This window comes from Antechinus flavipes, chromosome X, assembly GCF_016432865.1.
Source record: "Antechinus flavipes isolate AdamAnt ecotype Samford, QLD, Australia chromosome X, AdamAnt_v2, whole genome shotgun sequence".
In the NCBI taxonomy this organism is placed as follows: Eukaryota; Metazoa; Chordata; class Mammalia; order Dasyuromorphia; family Dasyuridae; genus Antechinus; species Antechinus flavipes.
In genome coordinates this window covers 84820635-84845149 of record NC_067404.1, presented here as the reverse complement: position 1 = coordinate 84845149, position 24515 = coordinate 84820635, and the positions used below count along the sequence as shown (strand labels likewise).

General features: G+C 58.8%; 2 protein-coding genes across 6 annotated transcripts; one reads left to right on the top strand and one right to left on the bottom strand.

Annotated features, from left to right (window-relative positions):
- Positions 1-1151: 1151 nt before the first annotated feature.
- UBA1 (ubiquitin like modifier activating enzyme 1) lies at positions 1152-10001 on the top strand. Of its 4 annotated transcripts, none has more exons than XM_051968765.1 (26): positions 1152-1265; positions 3331-3447; positions 3549-3607; positions 3712-3880; positions 3985-4119; positions 4565-4671; positions 4768-4858; positions 4958-5090; positions 5170-5267; positions 5547-5693; positions 5810-5986; positions 6083-6187; positions 6269-6349; positions 6530-6685; positions 6778-6943; positions 7057-7253; positions 7470-7534; positions 7643-7838; positions 7948-8022; positions 8164-8353; positions 8521-8609; positions 8706-8798; positions 8895-9086; positions 9185-9286; positions 9372-9472; positions 9700-10001. In XM_051968765.1, the coding sequence occupies exons 2-26, from the start codon at positions 3331-3333 to the stop codon at positions 9833-9835; spliced, it is 3177 nt and encodes a 1058-aa protein (XP_051824725.1). In that variant the 5' UTR covers positions 1152-1265; the 3' UTR covers positions 9836-10001. The 4 variants fall into 4 exon arrangements, with proteins under 4 accessions (XP_051824725.1, XP_051824726.1, XP_051824724.1 ...); XM_051968766.1 differs by lacking the exon at positions 1152-1265 and adding an exon at positions 1689-1788; XM_051968764.1 differs by lacking the exon at positions 1152-1265 and adding an exon at positions 2141-2240.
- A 2046-nt stretch (positions 10002-12047) lies between these two features.
- Positions 12048-23255, bottom strand: USP11 (ubiquitin specific peptidase 11). Of its 2 annotated transcripts, XM_051969358.1 has the most exons (23): positions 23052-23255; positions 22628-22737; positions 20635-20765; positions 20079-20196; positions 19655-19800; positions 19464-19525; positions 18991-19090; positions 18728-18901; positions 17355-17513; positions 17021-17245; positions 16079-16162; positions 15903-15997; positions 15597-15803; positions 15152-15351; positions 14715-15011; positions 14555-14625; positions 14353-14465; positions 14060-14209; positions 13849-13964; positions 13669-13757; positions 13253-13285; positions 12805-12911; positions 12048-12309 (listed from the first exon to the last, which is right to left on the bottom strand). In XM_051969358.1, exons 1-23 carry the CDS (start codon positions 23183-23185, stop codon positions 12261-12263), a joined length of 2970 nt encoding a protein of 989 aa, XP_051825318.1. In that variant the 5' UTR covers positions 23186-23255; the 3' UTR covers positions 12048-12260. The 2 variants fall into 2 exon arrangements, 1 of the variants encoding a protein (XP_051825318.1); XR_007949184.1 differs by lacking the exon at positions 12048-12309 and having other exon boundaries at positions 12846-12911; positions 13253-13489.
- Positions 23256-24515: the final 1260 nt, after the last annotated feature.

Genomic DNA, 24515 nt, shown 5'->3' with positions numbered 1-24515 from the left:
CAGATCATGGCTTTGACTCGGCTGGTATGATCTTGGACAAGACCCATACTGTTTTTTTTTTTTTTTTTTGATCTCAGCCTTTCCTCAACTATTAAAATGGAATTGGATTTGACTTCCAACTTCCCTTCAATGGATAAAGTGCAGGAGTTGGAATCAGTAAGATCTGGGTTCAAATCCTACCCCCGGATAACACCGTGGGACCCCAGACCTCTTAAGCTTCCATCTATAAAACGAGAGGATTGCATTAGATCTCTCCCTGCTCTCTGTCTACGAGCCTATCTTTGCCATCTGTACCGAGTACAGATCCACGGAAAGCTCTCCGATGCTTAGCTCAGATGCACACCGCAGAGAAGTTAAAATGAATTCTCAAGCTTCCTTTCGGGTTTTGGATCTGCCTCCTCTTCTTCTTCCTCCTCCTCCTTCCACATTCCCTTCAGGTTTTTGGTCTCGGGTTCTGGCTCACTGCTTCCCCGTCCCCTGGATCTTTGCTCTCAGTTCAGTCTCTGTATTAGAATGTCTTGATCCGTTTCTGCTTCAGACACTAAGTCTAGAGTAGACGCGTCTGGCCTCACTTTGGCTTTAACTCTAGGTGTCTTCCGTTCTCCTCACCCTCATCCCACCCCATCCCATCCCCCCTTACTCCTAGGTCAATCTCTCCAGAACCTGTACTTTAACTTAGAGTCGTCTCCGCGAATGATTTTCAAAATCGGTCCCGCCCTATTTCCCAGCTTTCCCTAATGCCCGCGCCCTACTAGGAAGTTGTTTCCGCTACAGATCCCTAAGCCTCCTCTTCCCCACCCTGGTCCAGTTTAGGGTAGTGTTCACCACGTGCTCCGGTCTAGTGCCAGCGTAGGCTGAACTACAATTCCCAGCAGGCTCTGCTACGGCTACCAGCCTGGAGCGTACCACGTGCGCTCAACCAGGGGATTCCCTCGGCACCTCTGGAGTCAGCTTCTTTCTGGCACGGGCCCAAAACAGCCAGGATCTAGTATGAATTAGGGCACTGATCAGGCTTGAGGTGAAAAAGGGGCGCATTCGGATGTGAGAGCAGAGGTTAGGCTGCGAGAGTCGCGTTTAGAGGAACACTTCCCCCTTGTCACAAATAGTACCTCCCCCTTCAGGCCCGGGGACCCCAAGTTCCGCGCTCAGCCCATCGCTACGCAAGCCGGGGCTCCTCGGCGGCAGTCAGCTCTGGCTCCCGCTCCATCACCGGCTCCAACTCTAGGGGAAGGCTAGGCCTCGGCGGCTTCGAGCCGGAGGAGGGGGTGAGTTGAGAGACGTAGTGTTGGGGGAGGGGGATCCCGGGGAGAGCTTTTACGGGAGACCGAGAGTGGGGGGGGTTGCGGTGAGGGTTTAGTCCTTGTGTAGCTGGCCGGGCGCAAGAGGCGGGGTCGTCTTTAGCTATTATTCATTAGGGGCGGGGCGCCTACCCCCGCTCGACTTTATTGCTCCTCGCAGGGGGCGGGACAATCCATGCTGGGCCTTTATGTAGGAGGTGCGGTTCTACCCCTCCCGCCCCTCCCCCGCCCCCGCCCCGGGATTGCGTGCATTATTAGCTGGCGGGGTGGAGGGATGCGGTTTCTGGCCTGCGCTGGGCGAGGCGGATGGGCCGCGGGCAGGCGCGTGCGCGAACTTATGCCTTCTCCGCGTGGGGAGGGGTAGGCTTTGGCCCATCTCGGGGCGCGCAGGCGCGAGGCGTAGACACCGGAGAATTTCGGCGAGGCTGGGCCTGGTAGCTGGCAGTGCTCCTTGTCATTCAAGAGACGGGAGGGCGGGAGCATTTCGGGGGTGAGGATGGGGACACCTATTTGATTGGCTTGAGCGCTGGGGCCGAGAGATCGGGGAAAGGCCGCTTGGAGGTTTGCTTGTACCCGCCCGAGCCGCTGGCATCCCGCTTTCGGGGCACGTATCGGCTTTGCTGCCTGCGATCCGGGGCGAGGGACTCGTGAGGGTGGGGTGTGGGACTCGGGGCTCGGGGGGGAGTGGCTCGCCAGCCGGCTTAGGGGAGGGCCTGGGCTTGGGCGGTGCCTGCGGCAGGAGGCGGAGCCACCCGCGGGTTTTGTTCCGGCTCTGCGGCGGCGGCCGCCATCTTGTGTCTGGGACCGAAGCAGCCCGTAGAGAGGCTGAGACTCCAGGCACCGGGGCTGGCCTTGGGCGGCGGCGGGGGCTATTCCCTCAGCACCAGACGGCGACGGCGACTGCAGCGACTGCGGTGATCGGGCCCCGGGGAACAGGCCTTGGTAACAGGCCTGCCTCCAGGCCTGCCGGCCGCCCCTCTCCCTCCAGAGATCTCCTGTCCTTCTTCCCTTCTTCTCCCTCCCTCGCTGTCTGCCGCGATCTGTCCCCCCCACCACCACCCCTGCCTCGCCTCCCTTCCCCCCTTTGACTGCCGGGATCTCCTCCCCCCCTTCCGAGCTGAGATCTCCCCCCCTTCCACCTCCTGCTGCGATTTCTCCACCCCCCAGGGGGCGGGGCCGCTGTACTGCCGGGCCCCACCCGGGATTCTGCCGAAGGGGTGGGGCAGGGCCCGCCCGAGGTGGGGGGGGGGGCATCAGTCCTGCCTCCCTCACCCTTTTCACCCCGGGACCTTGAGTGGGTGGGTGGGAAGGTGGGTGGCTGGCTGATCTGCATCCACTGGAGATAAGACCAAGGAGCACCCTGGACAGCGCCTTCCTTTCATCCCCTTCCCCTCCCCCCCTCTCTTTTGGCCTTCTGTTGGTTTGGAAGCGTCTTTGACACTCTTCCCCACTCCTACCCCGTTACCTGAGGCTGTAGGAAGGACGACAGATTTGGCCAGTCAGGACAATGGTGCTTCTTTCTTCTTGTACCCTGTGTCATCCCTCGCTTGGCAGATAGCTGACCCACTGCTGTTCCCCTTTCTTCACAAACTGTCATGTGCCTCCTGGACTTGATCAGATCTTCTCTTTCCCACTGACCCCATCCATTCCTGGGCCTGCTTTGCTATTCCTCTCTAACGACACCCTGTCCTGTTGTCGGTCTCTCTGTCTACCTGTCCAGGAGGCTCCTCTGCTCTCATACTCCTCTCTACCTCCGCTGTATCCCAACCCCCCAGTATGATCAGTTCATTCCCTTCCCTGACCTTCTGGGCCATCTGGGCACAGTTTCTTTTCCTCAGATTTCCTGCTGCACCCATTTCGGGGCGAACTTCTCCCACGTGTTCTAATTACTAATAACCTGTTCTCAGTGGGACTGTCCCAACATTTTTCACCACATCACCCCCATGTGTGGTTCATTGTTGTGCTTCTTCCCCTTTGAGTTCTCCTCCCTCTCTTTGGGCTTGCCCTGACGACCCTCCTCTCTGTCTCTTAGATGTCCAGCTCGCCGCTGTCCAAGAAGCGTCGCGTGTCCGGGCCTGAGCCAAAACCAGGTTCTAACTGTTCTCCTACCCATCCTGTTCCCTCTGAAGTGCCCACTACACCTGCCAACGTGAGTGCTCAGCCCCGAGTCCCAATGGCCAGGTGAATCCTGGGGCTCGGGTCAGGCTCACCTCACCCTGTGCGTCTCTTTGTCACTTTCTACGTCTACAGGGAATGGCCAAGAACGGGAATGAGGCTGACATCGATGAGGGCCTATACTCCAGGCAGCTGTAAGGCTGGAGCTGTTGGCTCCAGGGAAGGGAAGGGAAGAAGCTGTCAAACTGGGGTTGGGTTCTAGAGCTACCCAGCTGAGATCTTGCTCTCATCTCCTCAGTTATGTGCTAGGCCACGATGCCATGAAGCGACTTCAGACTTCCAGCGTCCTAGTGTCTGGCCTCCGGGGCCTAGGAGTTGAGATCGCCAAGAACATTATCCTTGGTGGAGTCAAAGCTGTTACCCTCCACGATCAGGGGGCTGCCCAGTGGGCTGATCTTTCTTCTCAGGTAACCTCGACCCATCTCTATGGCTCATTTCCTCCAATCCCTAACTCCCCCCCTCCCACATCCCCATTGAAGTTTTTCATCCTTTCCCTTCTTCCAAACCTTAGTTCTACCTTCGAGAAGAAGACGTGGGCAAGAACCGGGCAGAGGTTTCCCAACCCCGTCTGGCTGAGCTCAACGCCTATGTTCCAGTCTGTTCCTACACAGGGCCTCTCACCGAGGACTTCCTTAGCAACTTCCAGGTACCCTGAGATCTTCACCAGCTCTGTCCCAGTTTTGTTTCTCAGATATTTCCACCCGTCTTTCTTTTGGATTGTCTTCTGGGGCATCCGAGAAGGTCTGTGCCCTAGACGCACGGACTCCAGTTCCACCTCTGCCACTTCTGGCTGACCTTGGCCAAGTAGCTGAATCTCCCTCATCCATCTTTGCTGGGGGGTGGGGTGGGGATCGTAGATATCGTGTGTCTCCCTAATTTTGTTGCCCAGAATTGAAAGGGTCACCCGGGTAGCAAGCGACAGGTCTGGATTTAGAATTCAGGACCTCTTGGCTCCAGATCAGCTTTTCCCTGCTTCGTTTTGCTTCCAACGCTAGCTCACCGAATCTCTTGGATTTCCTTGTAAGTTCCCATTTTGTAGCTCCCAGCAGCCTCTGGGTTTGCCTCCCCTTAAGTCGGTTCCTTCCACTCAGGTGGTCGTCCTCACCAACTCTCCTCTGGAGGAACAGCTGCGTGTAGGCGAGTTCTGCCACGGTCATGGTATCAAGCTGGTGGTGGCCGACACGCGGGGCCTCTTTGGGTGAGTCTGTCCTCTGGCCTTCCCAGTCTGCCTCCCTTGGGCTTCTCGGTTGCCGCTACAGAAGGTAAGGAATGGATTCTGCCGCTTCACCTACAGGCAGCTGTTCTGTGACTTTGGTGAAGAAATGATCCTGACGGACGCAAATGGGGAGCAGCCACTTAGCGCCATGGTTTCTATGGTCACTAAGGTAAGACACTGGCTTTGGGCATCCCTGTCTGGGCTGGGTGTGCTCCAGACCCCGGTAGCCCTCCCCGTCACCATCTGGCCTTTTCTCCGGCTCCCTCAGGACAGCCCGGGTGTGGTGACCTGCCTGGACGAGGCCCGGCATGGCTTTGAGACTGGCGACTTTGTCACCTTCACCGAGGTGCAAGGCATGAGTGAGCTTAATGGCATATCACCTGTGGAGATCAAAGTCCTAGGTGAGCGGGCAGAGGATGTGGCTGGGAACAGAGGGGTGGCTGTGCTGCTTTCTTTTGGGTGACCAGTCCGACCCCACAGGCCCGTACACCTTCAGCATTTGTGACACAGCCAGATTCTCCGACTATGTCCGAGGTGGGATCGTCACCCAGGTCAAAGTGCCCAAGAAGATCAGTTTTGTGAGTCTCTGTGGGGTGGGTGGTGGGCTGGGGACTGGCGCTATTGCAGGAAGTCTGTGGTCACATCTCATATCAGACACGACCAGCCACGAGACTCTTGGCAAGTCACTGAACAGAGGCCTGCCTCAGTTTCCTCCTTTGGGGATTGTAATTGATACCCTCTGGGATCATCATCGGGATTTTAACGAGCTCCTGCAGCGCCTGGCACCCAGCAGACTCATATATGAGTTCTCGTTTTTTTTTCTCCCCCTCTCTCTATCCTCCTCGTCCTCCCTCTAGAAATCACTTTCTCTGTCCCTGGCTGAGCCCGAATTTGTGATGACCGATTTTGCCAAGTTTTCTCGCCCCGCCCATCTCCACCTGGCCTTTCGGGCACTCCACCAGTTCTACAGCCAGCGAGGGCGGCTGCCTCATCCTCAAAATCAGGTGCCTAGCCCTCACGGGGGAGAGCAACCGTGAGCGCCCACATCACTCTTCCTCTGTCCCGTCCTGGGTGTGGGCCACAGGACTAGCTACTTATTGCTCATCGTCCCCCTCGGCAGGCGGATGCAGCGGAGATGGTGAGCCTGGCGCAGGCGATTAAAGAGTCTGCCTCGCCCCGGCTGCTGCAGGAGGATTTGAATGAGGAACTGGTGCGGCAGTTGGCCTACATGGCAGCTGGAGACTTGGCTCCCATAAACGCTTTCATCGGGGGCCTGGCCGCCCAGGAAGTTATGAAGGTGAGCTTGGCCGTGAGGGTGGGTTCTGGTTCGTGTGCCAGGTTCTCTGGGGATCTGGCCTAACCGGACTGATTCTGCACCCTCCCCTCCCCATAGGCCTGCTCGGGAAAGTTTATGCCCATCATGCAATGGCTGTACTTCGATGCTCTGGAGTGTCTGCCTGAAGACAGACAGGTCTTGACGGAAGACAATTGCCGCCCGGTAAGTTCTCCCAGATGTTGCACGTGAGCCGGGCTCGATCCCGGGGCCGACCCTCACGTCTGACCTGATTTTTCCTTGCAGCGCCAGACCCGCTATGATGGCCAAGTGGCCGTGTTTGGCTCTCATCTGCAGGAGAAGCTTGGCAAGCAGAAGTATTTCCTGGTGAGTGACTCCACCCTTTGCCCTGAGAGTTGCCTATCCAAGGCTGCTCCTCTGTGTTGTTTGTGAGTTCATTCGTGTCATATGCTAGTCTGTAGCAGAGCCCATCCCCGAGAGGCCTTCCTAAGCAACCAGGCCTCACCTCTTGCCTAGTTCTGGTCCTCTTTGGCCCTCTGTTCACAGGTCGGGGCAGGGGCCATCGGCTGTGAGCTGCTCAAGAACTTTGCCATGATTGGCCTGGGCTGTGGGGATGGCGGAGAGGTCATCGTCACAGATATGGACACCATCGAGAAGTCCAACCTCAACCGGCAGTTCCTCTTCCGGCCCTGGGATGTCACGGTGAAGATCTTGGGAGCCCAGGGGTGGCGGGTGGCCGCGGGCTGACCGCTCAGTGCTTTAAACCGTGGCTCTCTTTCTTCACGTGTCCATAGAAACTGAAGTCCGACACGGCCGCCGCCGCTGTCCGTCAGATGAACCCGCAGATGCACGTGACCAGTCACCAGAACCGCGTGGGGCCCGACACCGAGCGCATTTACGACGACGACTTCTTCCAGGCCCTGGATGGTGTGACCAACGCCTTGGACAATGTTGACGCACGTGCGGAGAGGGCTGGGGGCTACTGGGGGAGGGAAGGGCTCCTGCTGTGACTAATCTCCTGGTGGGTGTTACCCCATCTGCCTCTTTTAAACACTCTCTCCCCCCTCGCCTAGGTATGTACATGGACCGTCGCTGTGTGTACTATCGGAAGCCCCTGCTGGAGTCGGGCACCCTGGGCACCAAGGGCAATGTCCAGGTGGTGATCCCTTTCCTCACCGAGTCCTACAGCTCCAGCCAAGACCCCCCAGAAAAATCCATCCCCATCTGCACTCTCAAGAACTTCCCCAATGCCATTGAACACACACTGCAGGTTTGAAGCTTGGGGTCACTCTGGTGGGGGTGAGGGGGCCCAGGCAGGGAGGTGCCAACATGGGGGGGGGGCAGTGGAACCAAGCCAGGCCAGGAAGGTTCCATTGTGTATGGGGGAAGCAGTGGAACCAGGCTAGGTAGGTGCCAATGGGGGATGAGATGGAGGCCCAGGGTCCCAAGCCTTCCCAGAATAACCCAATTGTACCTTCGCCTGCAGTGGGCCCGAGATGAGTTTGAAGGTCTCTTCAAGCAGCCAGCGGAGAGCGTCAATCAGTACCTCACGTGAGTGGCAGCAACCCCTTTTTTTCAAATCCTCGATCCTTTTGCTCTCCCACACCCCATGTCTTGACCCCTATCCTAAGCCGCTGGTCTCTTCTCCCACACCCACAGAGATCCAAAGTTTGTGGAGCGAACACTGCGACTGGCAGGGACACAGCCCCTGGAGGTACTGGAGGCCGTCCAGCGGAGCTTGGTGCTACAGCGCCCGCGTACGTGGGCTGACTGTGTAGCATGGGCCTGCCTTCACTGGCACGCCCAGTATGCTAACAACATCCGTCAGCTGTTGCACAATTTCCCTCCTGAGCAGGTAACCACGAGACCTTTGTGCCTCCCCCAATCTGAGCAGGGATCCCGGGAGGCTGTGGGATCTCCCAAGACCTCTGGTAACACCTCGCCCACTTAAATTTCTCTGTTAGTTGACCAGCTCTGGTGCCCCCTTTTGGTCCGGACCCAAGCGATGTCCTCATCCTCTCACTTTTGATGTCCAAAATGTGAGTAGCTTCTTACATCCTGGGCCTTGGGGAAGGAGACTCTGAGGGAGGAGGTCCAGATGGAGGCATGGAATCTCATTTCAGACCTTGGTAATACTTTGCTTTGTGATCTCCCCCAAATCTGCCTTTTCACTGTTACAGCCTTTGCATCTGGATTACATCATGGCGGCTGCTAACCTGTTTGCGCAAAGCTACGGCCTGGTAGGCTCTCGGGACCGGACAGCCGTGGCCACGCTCATCCAGACCGTGCATGTCCCCGAATTTACTCCCAAGTCTGGCGTTAAGATCCATGTCTCTGACCAGGAGCTCCAGAGCGCCAACACTTCTGTCGGTAAGCAGCAGCTCCCTTTGGCCTCCCAGTTTCCCCTTTCCCTTGAGGTTTCAGGCTGGTTCTTGGGATTCTCCGCCTTTTGCCCACTCTGCCCCCATCTCCTCCTGGGGACCCCCCCTCCCCCACCGGGTCTTATCGGACGCTTTCTGCTTCTGGCGGCTCCACAGATGACAGTCGGCTAGAGGAACTGAAGGCAACGCTCCCCAGCCCAGAGAAGCTGGCTGGGTTCAAGATGTACCCCATCGATTTTGAGAAGGTACCAGGGGATTGTGGGAGAAGTCTACCTCTCGGGGAGGTGGACATACTTGGGGGGCTCCCCGAGGACTCAAGCTTCTCCTGCTGCTCCTGCTAGGATGACGACAATAACTTCCACATGGATTTCATCGTGGCCGCCTCCAACCTTCGTGCCGAGAACTACGACATTCCTCCCGCTGACCGACACAAGGTGAGAGCCTTTGTCCCTCCCTCAGAACTTTTCCCCTCTTTGGCGTCCTAGAGTGCGGCCTAGAGACGTGGAGGTCGGGGTTCTGTCTGTTCACAGAGCAAGCTGATCGCGGGAAAGATCATCCCGGCCATCGCCACGACCACCGCGGCTGTGGTGGGTCTGGTGTGCCTGGAGCTCTACAAGGTGGTGCAGGGCCACCAGCGACTCGAGGCCTACAAGAACGGCTTTCTCAACCTCGCCCTGCCTTTCTTTGGCTTCTCGGAGCCCATCGCGGCACCCCGTCACAAGGTGAATCACTGGGCACCCACGTGGGGAGGGGAGCTGGGCGGGTGGGGGGCCGCAGGGGACGGACGTGCTGACGACGCGCCTCGGCCTGTCACACGCAGTACTATGACCACGAATGGACACTCTGGGATCGCTTTGAGGTCAAGGGACTCCAACCTGGAGGCGAGGAGATGACACTCAAGCAATTTCTGGACTACTTCAAGGTGCCTGAGGGCTAGGGAGAGGGGAGGGGGAGCGGCCCAGGCCTGGGGAGTTGGGCTTGCTGACCCCTGGGTGGTTCCTCCACAGACAGAGCACAAGCTGGAGATCACAATGCTGTCCCAGGGTGTGTCCATGCTGTATTCCTTCTTCATGCCGGCTGCTAAGCTCAAGGAGCGGCTGGACCAACCGTGAGTGTCCCTGTGCCAAGTTGGGTGGAAGGGGCAGGGAGGATCGGGTCCTTGTGGCGGGACCCATCCCTTATTCTCCGCTTCTGGCCCCTAGTCACTTCTCAGCCTGCTTTCGGGCACCAACTCCGTCCGGGCCTTTGGTCTGACCCTGCAGGGAAGGGAAAGACTCAGCGAGTTGAGGTGGGGGTAGGCTGTGGTTTTCATGTTCTTTCTTGGAATATCCTTAGTATGACGGAGATCGTGAGCCGGGTGTCAAAGCGGAAGCTGGGCCGCCACGTGCAAGCGCTGGTACTAGAGCTCTGCTGCAACGACGACAGTGGTGAGGATGTGGAGGTGCCCTACGTGCGCTATACCATCCGCTGAGCAGGCGGCAGGCCGGTGCCTTCGCCTCCCCTTCCCCATCCTGCCTTCTCCCAGGCCCGCTCCCCTCGGGGGGCTGGGTGTCCCTGTCTCCCCCCACCTCTGCCCAGGGCACTGGAGGGCACGACTTTGTACTGGACCCGTAATAAAGTTATTGATGGAAACCAAAGCCCTGGGCTGTCGTGTGTGTCTCTTTGGGGTGGGGCACAACTGGCAGAATCTGAGCGGAGCCCCAGTCAGCTGGTGGGGTGTGTCTACAAGTGCCATCCATCGCCTTGGCTTTGCTCTGAGATGACGGGCTCAGACCGAGTGACTGAGGGCCCGGGCCCGAGTCCCCTTGCGTTAGGGTGGAGTCCCTGTGTGCTAATGGGCATCTTCCCCGGGGATTCCTGCCGGGATCATCAAGTCACTAAAAAGCTCCCGGGTCGCCCGGGAGGGGAGCGCTTGCTCGGTGCTTACAAAATCCTTCTTCCCGCACTTGACCTGTCCCTGTACTAGGAGATGAGCCGCTTCCTCTTAACTGGACGCCTGTAGGGACGGAGCTGTCCAGGTCCTCCCTCGGCTACCCTCAACGTTCGTGCCTTATGTAACAGCTGATTGACAGCTGGGACAGCCTGTGTGGAACCCCCCCTCCCCTGGCCGTGAGCCCTGGACCTCCCAGAGCTTCCAGTCAGGCGGCAGGCAGGCCAAGAAGGCGGCCCGCTGGCGGATGAGCCCGCCATGGGAATTGGTTCTCCTTGGCTCCGTGCTCGTTTAGAAAAGTTTGGGTTTTCGATGGCAGCTGGAGAAGGGGGAGGGAGATGAGGGGGTCTTATGAGTGAAAAGAGATTCTGCTCCAATGTTCCCAGTGCTGGGATCTCCAGGACAGCCCAGCATCCCCCCTGCCCGTCTGCCCACACCTACGGTATAGGGCAGCCAGGCCAGACCATACCTGGTGGTGGGGGGTGATGAGGTTCCCGTCACCGAAGCCGTGTCGGAACTCCGCTTGAGAAGGCGTGGGTGAATCCAAGAATGGCACCCATGACGGTAAGAAGTTAAGGAATCGACGGCCTGGGTTCAAAAGTCAGAGGGGACTAAGGGGCAGGGAGTTGCCGGGGGGCTGGTGACAGTGGAGCAGCTTGAAATGAAAGGGAAGGCGGGGAACCAAGCAGCAGGAACCTGCGGCCTCCACCAGACTGCGGCTGAGGGCTGAGCCTCAGCGAGAGTGGCTCGTCCCCAGGCAGCGGAAGCCGCCTCTGCCAGTTGGTGGAGACTTGCTGGGCTACCCTGGTTTCCCACGACCTCAACCCACTGGCTGCCCCAGCGCCTAGGGAAAGGCTCAGCTGGGGAAAGGCGGCGCGAGCCCGGGCCTCGGACAGGCAACTGGACAAGGGCACGGGTATCATTTCAGAAGCCAAACCCAGCCCGGGGCCCAGTCATAGGACTACACACGGAAGACGGCAATGTTTTGATGGCTGGGTTCTGCCCCCTGCCCAGGAGCCCTCACTTTGTGTACTGAGTTCCCATCAGTAAAGGTCTTAAAAGCTAAGGAACAAGTATTGAGTGCCTACTGTGTGCTAAGTGCTTTTTGAACACAAGAAACACGGGAGACAGGCGCCATTATGGTCCTTGGCCAACTAATCGGGAAACTTACCCAAGATCACCCCAGCAGACAAGTGGGGTCCTAGCTGGAGGAACCGAGGCCTGGAATGACCTCGGCACCCCTTGTCCACAGGCTCGCCGGGCCCGCCTCGCTCATCAGGGCTGCGCCCGGAGGGGCCGGCTACTTTGAGCGCCGTCCCCCCAAAGTCCATTCAAGGCCTCGATTTCCAGATTCTTGTGGTGTCTTATCTGAGGAGGGGGATGGGAGGCCCATGCTTATGTGGCAAACTGTCACTCTGGCAAGGTCATGAGTAAAAGGGGCCACAGAAGCCATCTCTTCAGTCCTGACTGCCAGGAAGGGCAGGGGTGGAGTCAGAGGGCAGAGCTGTCTCTCCCTGGCAGTGCCCGTAGGCTTCCCCCCTATGCCCCCAGAATCAGAAATCAAGGGGACGGTCAGGCTAGTGGCTGGGACTTCACAAAATGGGTGGGGCTTGGGGTCAGAGCAGACAGGATGATGATAAACAAAAGCAATGAAAAAATCAGCCAACTTCCCTTCCTGGAGAAAGCCCCCCTCCCCCCCCACCCCCGTCCCTCCCTTCCCCGAACACCAGTAACTACGAGACTGTAGGCCACCTTGCCCACTCAATAAAGATTTTATTAGCACAATTTACAGGCAGCAGGCCAGCAACAAGTATAGTGCTCCAGAGTTCTGAGTTCAAATCCAGCCTCAGCCACTAGCTGGCCGAGTGACCCTAGACAAGTTGAGTTCCTCTTTTGGGACAAGGTGGGCTGCAGGGGCTTGGGGGAGGATGAGCTGGGGAGGGCTTGGGGACCTAAGGTGGGTGGGCTAAGCATGGAGAACTGAAGTATGCTGCTTTGAGGAAGGTCCCAGCGAGCTGAAGGGAGAGGAAAGGAGAGTCCACCCTTTACTGGACGGGCTGAAGCAGCGCGGCAGCTTCAAGTGGGAAGGGCGGCTCAGAGACTACGGGCCTGGGAGGGGCCGAGAACCTCTCGCTGGCACAGCGTGGGGGGGGCCTCCCTAAGTCTCCTCCAGCTTCTGCCCTCCCTTCCAAGATCAGTGCTCCTCCCTGCCCCCTATCCCTCCACGTAAGATCCAGTGGCTCTCCAGGCTCCCCAGCAGTGCTGCTCCCCCCGAGCCCTGGCAGCCGTGCCTAATACTGGAGAGCTTTTCTCCACATGGAGTACAGCCCATGCCCGCAGGCTCCCCCCCCCCCCCAGCCAGGCCCTAACGCCAACTGTCCAACCCGGTGGAGGCTCCCAAGGCTCGGCTCAACGGGCTTCGGCTTCTCTGTCCCGCCAGAGCATCCGGGGCCCGCGAGGGCCCTGAGGAGGGCTGCCGAGGGGGCTGGTCCCCCCTCCCGCCCCCGTACCTTCCTTCCCACTGCCAGCTGTGCCCTCCGACATGACTGTGGCGGCCTCTGGCCCACGCCCCATGTAAATATGCCGCAAGAACGAGCTGCTCCAGGTGAAACACGGGCTTTTATGTACAATGGGGACCAGATTGGGGGGGGCATCAGTAATAAAATACATTCTGTATTCATCGTGACAGCCTTCTCCCCCACCCCAAAGGCCTCGCCCTGGCTGCCCCCAGTGGGCAGCGGACCATAAATTACAAAATAATGAGAAACACATTGAGGGGGGGGGGGGGGGGCGGGAGGGGATGGAGGCCAGGACTTATTGCTCTGACTGGGAGCAGGGCAGGCACTTGAGCGGCTGCCCGTGGAGGATGAGCCCAGGGACGGGAGGGGGCAGCGGCCATGGCTGGGGGTCCCCGGGGCCAGGGAGAGAGGGCTAGAGGGAAGCCCTGGGGAGCAGTACCTGAGATGGTCCAGGGCAGTGGGTGCTGGTGATCTGTGGGGATAAGGAAGGGGATAGGGTGTGGCCCCCCTCTCCCCCCCAGCCCCCCCTTCAGTCCATGTCCATGGGCTCGGCCCGGGGACAGGGGCCTGGGCCATCACCAGGGGGTGTGGAGACCGTGCTGGCCGCACCAGGTCGGGTTGGGGACCGCCGCACCTTGTCCTGCCGCTGATAGAATAGAACATAGGCCGCCTTGGACTGTGAGGGTGAACGAGAAAAGGGAGGGTCGCGGGGGTTGGAGGCGGGGCCACCTGCGCCTGGGGACTGAACCGCACCCACGGGCGCTGGCGCACACACTCACACACATATATATACATACATACACATACACACACACACACACGCACACACCGCCCCCCTTCCCCTCAGCTGCCCACCTCAATCTGACTCTCGGACACGGGCGAGACGCTGCTGTCATCGAAGTAGTGCCACTGGCCGCTGTCCTTGTTCCGGGCGAATGTGGTGTCTGCAGGGAGCCAGTTGCTTCCGTGAGCCCTGGGGAACAGCCCCCCACCGGGCCAGTCCCTCCGCCCCACCCCCCCGAGGCCCTCCCATACAGTGCCCATCTCGCAGGCCCCCGTAGTGGTTCGAGACAGCGATGAGGTCATATTTGCAGGGTGTCGGGTCAGCCTCAGTCCTCGGTTTGATGATAAACTCAGAGAAATCGAGGTCCCTGGAGAGAAAAAGGGGGGAGGGGCAGGAAGGAAGATCGATGAGATCCCCCGCCCCCAGGCACCTCAACCTCCCCAGGCTGGCCTGGGCACTGACCGGATGGGAAACTCCACCAGTGTGTCCAGCTTCTCACGGGAAAACTTGGTGTAGGAGAAACGCTTCAGGTGGATGATGAGGGCCTCAGGGAGGGCCCACAAATCCAGCTTCTTGGTGGCCAGCTGATGGCGCTTACAGGTCGGGCAGTACCTGGACAGTGGAACCCAGAAGGGACCCGATGCACATTATCTCTATCCCTGACCTTCATCCCCGGGTCCCGGAACGCTGCCCGATCCTGCTGGGCCTCTTCCCCACCCCCACTAAGAGAAGGGTGGCCCCAGGGGCCCCCTCACCAGGGATTTTCTTCTTCCAAAGTCTCCACAGTAGTGAACAGCTCGATGCACTCCTGAAGGCGCACAGGGGCCTTCCTCAGCACGTAGCCCATGCAGTCGTGTTTCACGTAGCCCTGTACAAGGGGTGGCAAAGGGGTGAGGTCTGGAGCAGAAGGATGGAGGGAGGAAGAGGATGGAGCACCTCGGGGGCAGGAGCACCAACCTCGGCTTCCACCTCATTGTAGTAGCGCTTCTTCATGTCGGGCTCCCAGTCGATGGCGATGTATGGCTGGGCTGCACATGAAGAACGAAGATCAGTCGGCGTGGGCTTCCCGAGAGGCCCTCCCAGCCGTCCCTCCCTCCCCCCACTTTCTCTCTCTCACAGTTAAAGGAGACTCCGTTGGCATCTTCGGCAAAGCCTCTGCGGTCACTGGTTCCGTTGGAATTCACGGTGTGGAGGCTGAAGAGGACCTTCCGCCGGGGCCTCCTCCGCCGCCGTCGGCGCCTCCTTCTTCTTGGCCTCTTCGCGGGGCCGGGAGGGGGACTGGGAGGGGGACTGGGAGGAGGGCCCTCCCCCTCTACCTCCCCTACCTGAACCCCGCTGGTTGCCCCTGAGCCCTCTGTAGAGGGCCGGACATCCAAGGTACTCCCCCCCCTTTCCTCTTCCTCATCTTCCTCGCCTGGCCGGGAGCGAGCATGGGCAGGGAGGAGAGGGAGAGTGTTAGAGGAGGCGGACTCCAGAAAGAAGGGCCCACTGACCCCAGCCCTTCCCCAGACCCTCCCAGGTGACCCGCCTTCCACCTCCTTTAAAGAACCTCACCCTCACTCAGCCTGCTGGGACGCTTATACAGATCTTCTTCGTCGTCCTCCTCTTCCTCCTCCTCATCATCTTCACTGTTGTCTTCCTCCTCCTCTTCGTCGTCTTCGTCCTCGTCGTCCTCCTCTTCCTCGTCGTCATCGTCGTCGTCGTCGTCGTCCTCCTCCTCCTCGTCGTCTGATTCGGGTCGGGTGACATAGCGCCTGGGATCGGGAGAGGGTGTGAGCTAGGGGCCCGTGGGGGATGGGGCAGATCTTTTGGAAAGATCCTAAGGTATGTCTGGGACTCTGCCGTGTCTCCACCTTCTCCCTCTATACTCCCCAAAGTCAGTGTTTCTAGAATGGGGCCTCAGGCTGTGGGTGGAAATGCAGCTGGTTCCATTTCTTTTGACTGGTTCTGTGCAGCCTAGCAAACCCGGGGTCTTGGAGTTGGGGGATGGGTGGCTTACGAAAGGCGGTGTAGCAGAATATGGTAGAGGGCATCCCAGGAGAGCCGGTCGCGTGGCACAGATACCAGTAGAGGGTGTCCGAAAAGCATGAGGCCGTAATAGGAGTCACTGTAGTCCCGGGCTGGGGTCCGCTCCCGAAGGTAGACGGGCAGCACCACGTCCTCTCCCGTGCCCTCTCCGCCACCAGCCCCGCCAGACACCTCGTACCTGGATCATGAGGAGGGACGCCAGGTGTTGGGAAGATGGGGGACCAGGCCCATCATCCCATCCCAACCCGCGGCCCTGGCCTCCCTCGCCCTGACTCACACAAAGATGTCATCGCGATCTAGGATACAGCTCAGAGACTCCTCCAGCTGGTAGATCTTGTAGAAGCGATGGCTGAACACGTCAGCCACCATCATCTGTGGAGGGCGGGAGACGATGCAGCCGGGAGCCCGAGAGGGCCGGTTTCCCCAGTTCCCCTCGGGGTTGCAAGCACTTACCCGGTCTGGAGAGACGCCCGTGTGCTTGGCCAGGGCCACACAGAGATCCAACACTTTCCCTGCCTTGGGCACAACCAGACGATGCTGCGGGGAACAAGATGGCCCGGCTCACATACAGCATGGGCTTCCAGGGACAACCGGGAGCCACGCTCCCACTGCAGTGTTCTTTGCCAGCTCTCTCTCTGGGCCACACATTCTACCTCCTAGCTGCCTCTGTGCCACGTGTCTGTCCCTGCGCCCAATGCTGCGATTCCACATTTCTGGCCCACGCCTGTCCCTCTGTGTGTCTGCAAGGCCTCTCTGGGCCTGGTGCTTTCCTGTGCTGTTTGTTGCAGTGTATGGCCCTGGCCTCCATTCTGCTCCTGTTGCCATCACTCCCTAGCTGCAATGTCTCCTCTGCGTGTGACTAAGTGTCTCCTGAGTTCTGGCATCACGTGCTGGGCCTTCGAGAGCAGCGGCATCAAGCGGGCCGCGGGGTGATTTTGAACACCACACGTTCCCGTTCGCTCTGCTGTATCGTGGCTTTTATTATTTGGGGAGACTTTTCTGGGTGACCTTGGGACATGGTTCTTTTGGAGGGAGGGGTTGGAGACCTGTGCTACCTCTCGCTCTGCCCTTGGGCACCAGAGGCCCGGCTGTCTGGGGAGTACCCTTCGGTCTGTCTCTGCCGCTCTGGCATCTGGCTAAAGAGGCTCCATCCACCTGTCCATCTAGCTCCTCACGCCAGGGTCACGGCTCTGGCCCATTCTTCAGCTCCCTGGCGCCTGGCCTTCCACGCTGCGCCCACCTCTCCCCACAGCTTCGTTCCTTTCCATGCCTCTGTCATGCAGCAGACCTGAGGCCCACCCCCCAGCTTCTCAATGACTAGCGCTACCTGTCTCTCCCCCCTCCCCCACATTCTCCTGGGGTTCTGCGCCCTACTCTTCAACATCTTAGGGTCACCTGCTCGGGTTTTCGGCGTGGGTCCATAGAAACGAAGAAGACCTCCATGCCACGTTCTTTGCTCACAGGCAGAGGAACACTCAGGTAGCAGAAGGGGTCAAAGGTTACAGACACCTTTCCACACTCAGGGCAGACCAATGTTGACTTGAAGAGCCCATGGAACGTGTCCACAATTACAGAATCATTCCGACGCTTATGATTTCGCCAGGCTTCATCTGCCACCTCCTGCCAGGGAACCCCCGGCAGTCAGAGAATGATTAGTCGGGGGGAAGAGCACGATAGGGGGTGGTGTCATTGCAAGCTCCCCAGAGAGTACCCTGGGCCTGAGCCCTACCTGGTCAGGCCGTCCAGCAGCATCCCGAAGCTCCACGTACTCCTTCTTCTTGACCCGGTTCAGGTCCTCATGCAGCCCATCGAGCAGGAAGGAGAGCAACTCCTGGGAGTCGTGCTGCTGGTAGCCAAGGAATTGGGATGCAAAGTGGCCGACCTTCGTCTGAGGGCACAAGGAGCAGAGATTCAGGGCGGCCTCAAGAGGGTTGAGAATCAAAAGCAGCAGCAGAACCAAGCAGGGGTTCGGGCGTGTTGGAGGACACCTGAAGGGCGTCTATGACCCCAATGGGGACTGCGAGGAAGCGATGCAGGGGACCTCCTGCAGGAGTGCATCAACAACTGGCAGGTCGCATAGAGGTTCGGGGTTAACAGGAAAGGGCGGGCCCAGGAGAGCCAAGAATAAGAAAGGCAGCAGGGCCAGGGAGGGGCTCCAGAGTGTTGGAGGACACCCAGAGGGTCACCAGGGAGCTTAATGACCCTTCCAAGAGAGGGCTCTGGCTCGACAGCTGGGGGATCACATGAGCGACCAGTGAGTCAGAGAGAGGCTCTGGGTCACAGCTGAGGAATCAGGGTCGCATCCAACTCACTGAGCTCCAAAGAGAGAATCGGAGAGGACTAGATTCGATTACAGCTAGTTCTCGCTTGACACAAACTTACGTTACCCAAGTTAGACTTGGGGAAAAAATTCGGAAAGATGTGGGAAGAGAAACACACACGAGAGAAAAGCTTGGGGAAAAGCGTGCCTGGAGCTTGCTCCCCATCTTCATGGATCTGGCAAAGCCGAAACATTTTTGAACAAGACTGGGAAATCAGCACAAGAATTAGACAGAAACGGCCGAGAACGATGTGGAGTTCTGGAGAACTGGGGAACGAGCACCTGCTTGAGGGAAGCCCCGGAACCCAAGTCGAGCTAAAAAGGCTTAGGCAAAAACCCATCATAGAGCCACGGTTTTTCCCTGGTTTCGAAAAGACAGATCCAAACACCTCTAAGATTTTAAAAGCTCAAAGGCAAGTTAAGGATAACGTGGCTTGATATCCTAAGAGAGCCCCGTGCAAACAAAACGGGCCTGTCGCCAGACTCCAGTGAAAAGGGCTGGGCACAATGGTGCAGGGGGAGGGGCAGCAGACACCTGGACTACTCTTAAGCAGACCTTTGGTCTCCTAATTCTCTCCATTATCCCGGGGCAGTGATTAATAAAGCAGGTGGGCAGGGACTAAGTTGCATTAGCTAACTAGGTCTACAGGGCAGTCTGCTTCAAATAGGCAAGTCAGTGGAAGCTTATGGGATCACAGAGGCATGGAAGGAGCAAAGCAAACGATCAAGTGAGGTGCTAGGACTGGGGGAGGGAGGAAAACTACTGCAAAACTCAGAGCGACCTTGAACATCCGGGGGACTACAGAGCGGTGGTGGCCAGACCAGGCCTGTTTGACCAGGTCAGCGTAGGCCTCAGCGATCTCGCCCTTCATGCCAAGGGGATTGCAGAAATTCAGCTCCTTTAAGTAGTGGTTGTGGAGGAAGTATTCCGTCAGCGGGGGGACATTGCTCAAGCACTGAAGAAATGGAGCCAAGTTTAGACCTCTTGGAGAGCTCCCCTCCATCCCCACCCTAGTCTTCTCTCCCCCCAACTTCAAGACCAAACCTGCAGGGCTGAGTTCATGAAGCACGTGTTGCCCAGGTTGGTGAGACCACAGACACCTGGCTGGCCCCGGAAGCCGTCATCCTCATCTGACACGCTCTTCCTAGGGGCCCCAAGAAGTCAACGTTTGCCTCAATGAATTCCCAGACAACTCCAAGGCTCCTCTGGAGTATTCCCACTTCTTCAAGTATTCCTACTCCTAAGATCCCTATTCTCGACCTTCTAAAAGGCCTCAGTTCACCCCAGGATTCCCATGCTCTCTCCTGTGATCTCTTTAGTTTTATAGAGCAAACAAAGGATACGTTTCTTACAGCTCTCAGGTCTCCCTGAGTATCACCAGCGCTCTTTCCCTCACCCTCAGGTCCCTTCCAACACCCCTGGGATTCTTTTTTTCATAGGACCTTAAAGATACCATTTGGGTCCCCAAACCACCCTGAGCTCGCCCCCGAGCCCTCTTGGGCCTCGTCTCCACTCACATGATGTGAGGCCGGGAGCTAGGCCATGTGCCATCTTTGTTCCGAGTCTCCATGATGACAACCTATGGGTAGTGACAGGGCCCGAGTGAGGGGCAAGTTATGTCTTCAGAATCTCTCTTAATTCTTTTGCCCCTCTCACCCTTTAGTGGGCAGCATGGAATTCTGGGGAGTGAGGGGTCCTGAGGCCTTACCTGACCAGGCCCAAGGCAGGCATCTAACACAGACATATGTATATTCCTCAGTCTCTCGCAGGATCCATCTGCATTCTTCACCCACAGACGTGTCTCCTCGTCTGGCCCCACTAAGAATTGCTCCCTGGCTGTATGAAGGACCAATTCTGGAAGAGTTGCCAAGAGAACGAGTAAGGAAGGCCCACTGCCTTGGCATGGGTCAATCCCCATACAGGACACTAGACTTCAGCGGAGACAAAAATGCTACCTTAGACTAGCAAACTCTTGCTCATGGAAAGAAGAGTGGAGGGCCAGTTCTATTGATCAGTCCCTTCCCTAGGGTACCCAAGCTACAAACAAAGCCCATCGAAGAACAATGGCTCAAAAACGATCCCTAGCACATCCAGAACGCAGCCACACTTCTACTTGGGGCAACAGTCCTCACCAACAGGGTCTGCACGGCTGAACTGGGCAGGCCGGGATATTTCCATGTCATTGTGCTGACACAGGAGCAGCTCCACCAGATAGACTTCTACCTTGTGGGTGCTGGGCAGTTCTACCACCTGAAAGGAAGGAAAAGGGACCACCTCCTCAGGGATTGCAAATCTTCAAAATAACAGGCAACTTCCTTGGGTTCCTCAAAAAGCAAGGTCGTTCTCGCCCCCTGGTGTACCTCTAATTTGTCTGCATTTAACAGTGCATCGCATCATAAATTGCCGTAGTCTTCTGCAAGATTTTGCCAAGAATTTTGGGGTCTGCGTTTGCTAATGACATCATTCTACGATTTTTTTCTCTTCCTTCACTTTCTGTTTCCTTGTAAATACAAGGTTGTTATCTGCCTCTTAAAGGACTCCAATGGTTTGCAGAGCTAGCCAGTTTTCTGTTTTTAAAGATATGGACAAATTTGCCTACTGGATTCACTTGGACTAAAGTATTTTCCCTAAGGGAATTCAAACTTTTTCCATTTGCCGGGGAAGGAGAGGGATACAGTGGGCCCTCACCTTCCGCTCGATGGGTGGCTGCCCGGGCTCCAGCCCATACCAGTTAACCAGAAGATGCCAGGCCATGGCTGGCAGCAGCACATAGTCCTCGCCTTCCACCAGCCGTTCCTTCAGACGCCAGGTTTCTTGGTCTGTGTGTGGGAAGGGGGTCAGGGACAAAGACATACAGATCTCAGAAACTGAAGGGGTAGGGGGGTGTGTGTGTGTGTGTGTGTGTGTGTGTGTGTGTGTGTGTGGATTATAGAGGAGATTGACTTGGAGGAAAAAAAAACAAACAGATGGGACTGAAGGGTAACAAGAAGACTCAAACCAGAAGAAAAAATGAAGGGTCTGAAAAGATGGCTGGACCATAAAGCAAGATCAGGAGGGCACCAGAATCAGGCCCAAGGAAGGCAAAAGGACCAGGGAGAAAAAGGACTATTGAATAGAAAGCTCTCTTTTCTAGGGTCAGCTTGCTGTTCTTCTACTCCTCTGCAGAGGCCCCTTTCTCTCCTCAAGATCCTTCTCATTGCTTGAAGTGTCTCCATTCTTCCAGTGGCCCTCTTCCCATCATGCACTTGGCTAGCCATCTCACTCTTATACCTAGCTTCCACTCACCCTGACTGAGGTTCCTTCTGCCCTTGGGACCCAGAGTAGGGTTCCTGGCTTTGTACCTGCTTCTCCTCTCTTCTGGCCTACATGCCCTCTCCCAAGTCTTCCTTGTTCAACTGAGTAATGTTCAACTCTAGAATCTCCAAAGGAAGAGAGGCAGGGAAGTATCGGGCCAGAACGCTGTGGTGAGCTGTACCGTTAAGGTGCCCTTCGCTGTGTCTGCTGTTTTGGTTTGGAATCAAGGGATACACGTGAACTAACGAAGATGGAAGGCAAAACGTACCAAATAAAATTGACTTTCCAAACAGATCAGCGGCTGTGGATGTAAGTGCTTTAGGGGTGGGTCCCTCTTATGTTCGCAACCATGTTGTAAAGGGCTCTCTCCATTTTACAGATGGGGGACTGAGTCTGACTCTTGCCCACAAAGTTACCAAATGGCTCCTAAGGAACCCGAAAACTCCCTTCTGCCTCCCAGAGTCTTCGTAAAGCATATGTCTGCCCCTGTCACTCTAGTGTTAGAAAATGTTTCCTGTGGTTTTGAGGAGAAACCCAGAACTCTTCAGCCTGGGATGGAAAGCCCCCTGCTTAAACTTTTCAATTTACCTTTTAAAAATTATTTTGTATCTCAGTCTTCTCAGGATCAGCTACTCCAAGCATTCTGGCCCCTCCTGTGTACCCCCCTCCCAATCCCCCCCTCCCATGCCTTCAATGTGTTTTCTTGGGTCTCAACTTATCTTTAACTTCCTTCCTACAAAGAGGTTGAAGCGAGGGGCCTGTCATGACAGCTAACGCATGCGGCATTTACTGCGTGTCCAGTACTCTGCTAAGTGCTTTTTAGACCTTTACGACAATCCTGAGAGGAAGATACTGTTATCATCCCCATCTTACAAATAAGGAAACTGAGACAGAGATGAAATGACGTGCCTGGAATCAAGTTTTTCTGACTCCAGACTGGGCCCAACCGACTTTACCACCTAGTGGACACTGGCCCCACTGATATCCCAGAGTGGGAAGGGACATGCGTGTCCTTTAGCAATTAAAACCTCTCGGAAAATACCCCAGGCACTCCCCTCTACGGCCCACTGCCAACTTTAGACGGCAGGGCAGGTCTCTGTAATGGTCCTGGGCCCGGCTAGCCCCTATACGGGAGGCAGGAGAAAGTCAGCCTGAAGGGAGAGGGAGCCGGTGAGGGATGGGGCACTGCCGCTACGTTTGAGTCTGGGCGGACCTCTGTCTGCTCCCAAGATATTGACAGCCGCTATGTGCTAGGGGACTCGAAGGGAACGTAAACGTGCTTCTAAAATGCCTGGCCTGCCCCCTCCCCCCAGGGACACACAGAGAGAAAGTAAGGGAGGATTGGGTGCGGGAGTGCGCCTCTGATGACCCTGGCAGGCCTCAGTACCTTCGAAGAGCTCCGCATTGTTGACAGGCCCAGGGAAGGCGCTAGAGTCCTGGTCTCCAGCTCGGACATAAGCCTCCCACTGCTGGTACCAGTGTTGTTCCACCAAGAACCTGGGGGAGGGGCGGGAGGCGAGCAGAGCAGGAGGGGGAGGGGTCAGAGCTTGACGTGCTGCGCCCAACCCCAGTTCGCCGTGCTCCTCTTTCTGTCAGCCAGGCGCCAGGCCCCAGCCCACCCCCTCTTCCCCTCCCCCCTCCTTCCCAAGCCCTTTATCCTCGTTCCTCTCCACTCCGCCGCCACCACCCCGCCTCGGCCCCTCCCCTTTCCCCCAAGGCCTCGGCCCCTCCCCTCGCCTCCCCCCCCCACCTCCTCCTTCCTCGACCGTGGCCGCGACTTCGGCCTCGGCCGCCGCGGGCCGCTCGCTCACCAGCTCTCCCCCGGTCGCAGGGGCCGCTCCCGGCCGCTCTCCCCGTCCTCCACCAGCCGCCGCTGGCTCTCCAAACTCGGCACCGACCCCGCCCCCGGGCCCGACTCCGCCCCCGGCGCCGCCGCGGCCGCCATCGCAGCCCGAGCACCCTCAGCCTCGGCCTCAGCGGCGGGAGACCGGAAGCGGCCTCGGCGCCGCTTCCGGCTTCCGGCCACCGCGTGCCCGCCCCGGCGGCCGGAAGCGGCGCGGCCTCGGCCCGCCCTCCGCGGGGCGGGCGCCCTGGCGGGGCGGGCGCGAGGGCGGCGCGCGCGCGACGCCGAGGCCGGGCCCGGGGCCGCGCCGGGCCCGCAGTAACGGTTGCCGGCGGGAGCGGCGGAAGCCGCGCGCTCTCGGGGGCCGGGGCTTAGCGGGGCCGAGCGGGGCGCGGCGGCGGTGGCGGCGGCGGCGGGCGCGGCCGGGCCCGGGGCCCGCTTGGGGGCGGGGCCCGGAGGGGGCCGGGCCGGCGGCCTCTTGGCTCCGGGGCGCTCCGCGGGGGGCTTCCCCATGCACTGCGGGGCGTGCGGGCCCGAGTGGGGGCCGGACGGCTGAGGCTCGCTTGTTCGCTCCTTCGGTGCTGCTGCTGCTGTTGCTGTCGCTGCCACCGCCGCCCCCGCCGCCGGTGCAGCCGCGCCGCGCTCCACCCCGCTCCGCAGTCCGCAGCAACCCGGGCCACACGAGGCTACGCGCCGCGCCGCAGCCCGCCAGGCGCCCAGCTGCCTGGCGAGTGCCCGCCCGCCCGCCAGGCGCCCCACCCCCGACGTCAGAATCCCGCCGAGGGACGGCCGGCCGGCGCCGCTCCGCGTTGGTCGTCGCTGCGCCCCGAGGGCTCGAGCTGCTGCGTCCGCGCGGTCGCGGCTGCAGCCTTGGCCGTGGCGGCTGCAGCCTCCGCCTCCGCCTCCGCCCGCGCTCGGACCCTCTCTCCGGTCCCCTCCCCCCCGCGCGCACGCAGCTGGCGCCTAATCTATGCTGCCCGAACAGCCCTCGATGCGCCCGCCTCGTGGTGTGCGGAAAGGGGGCCGCGTCGGCTGGCCCTGAGATAGGCGGTACGAGCGCAAGTCGTCGCCGTGCGGGCGGACAGACAAACAGACGGAGGCAGGCACGCACGCACGCACGCTCGCTCGCTTGCCTTCACTTGAGCCTTTAATAGTTCATACAGCGACCAGGGTGTACAGGGGAGCCGAGCCCCCCTCCTCCCGCCCCCCGCGCGGGAGCCAACGCCCCGCCCCGCACGGGCCGGGGCGGCGCGGGCCGAGGCGACGGAGAAGGAACCGTCCAGGGTCCTCGGGCCCCAGCTCCCGGTGGTGGGAGCAACTCCCTCCCTCCCCTGCCCTGCCTTCCACTCCCCCACTCTCCCGAAGCCCCGTCTCTGCCCGTCAGCACCGAGGGAGCGGGGGTGGGGTGGGGAGGAGGTGAGCAGGGGCGGAG

Coding starts and splice junctions, on each gene's coding strand:
- UBA1 (XM_051968763.1), top strand. Junction 4,859..4,957: donor TGGTTTCTATGGTCACTAAG/GTAAGACACTGG, acceptor CGGCTCCCTCAG/GACAGCCCGGGTGTGGTGAC. Junction 9,473..9,699: donor AAGGAGCGGCTGGACCAACC/GTGAGTGTCCCT, acceptor GAATATCCTTAG/TATGACGGAGATCGTGAGCC.
- USP11 (XM_051969358.1), bottom strand. CDS start 23,185: ATGGCGGCCGCGGCGGCGCCGGGGGCGGAGTCGGGCCCGGGGGCGGGG. Junction 16,163..17,020: donor CACGCCGAAAACCCGAGCAG/GTGACCCTAAGA, acceptor TGTTCCCCGCAG/CATCGTCTGGTTGTGCCCAA. Junction 13,286..13,668: donor TGTCCGAGAGTCAGATTGAG/GTGGGCAGCTGA, acceptor TTATCCCCACAG/ATCACCAGCACCCACTGCCC.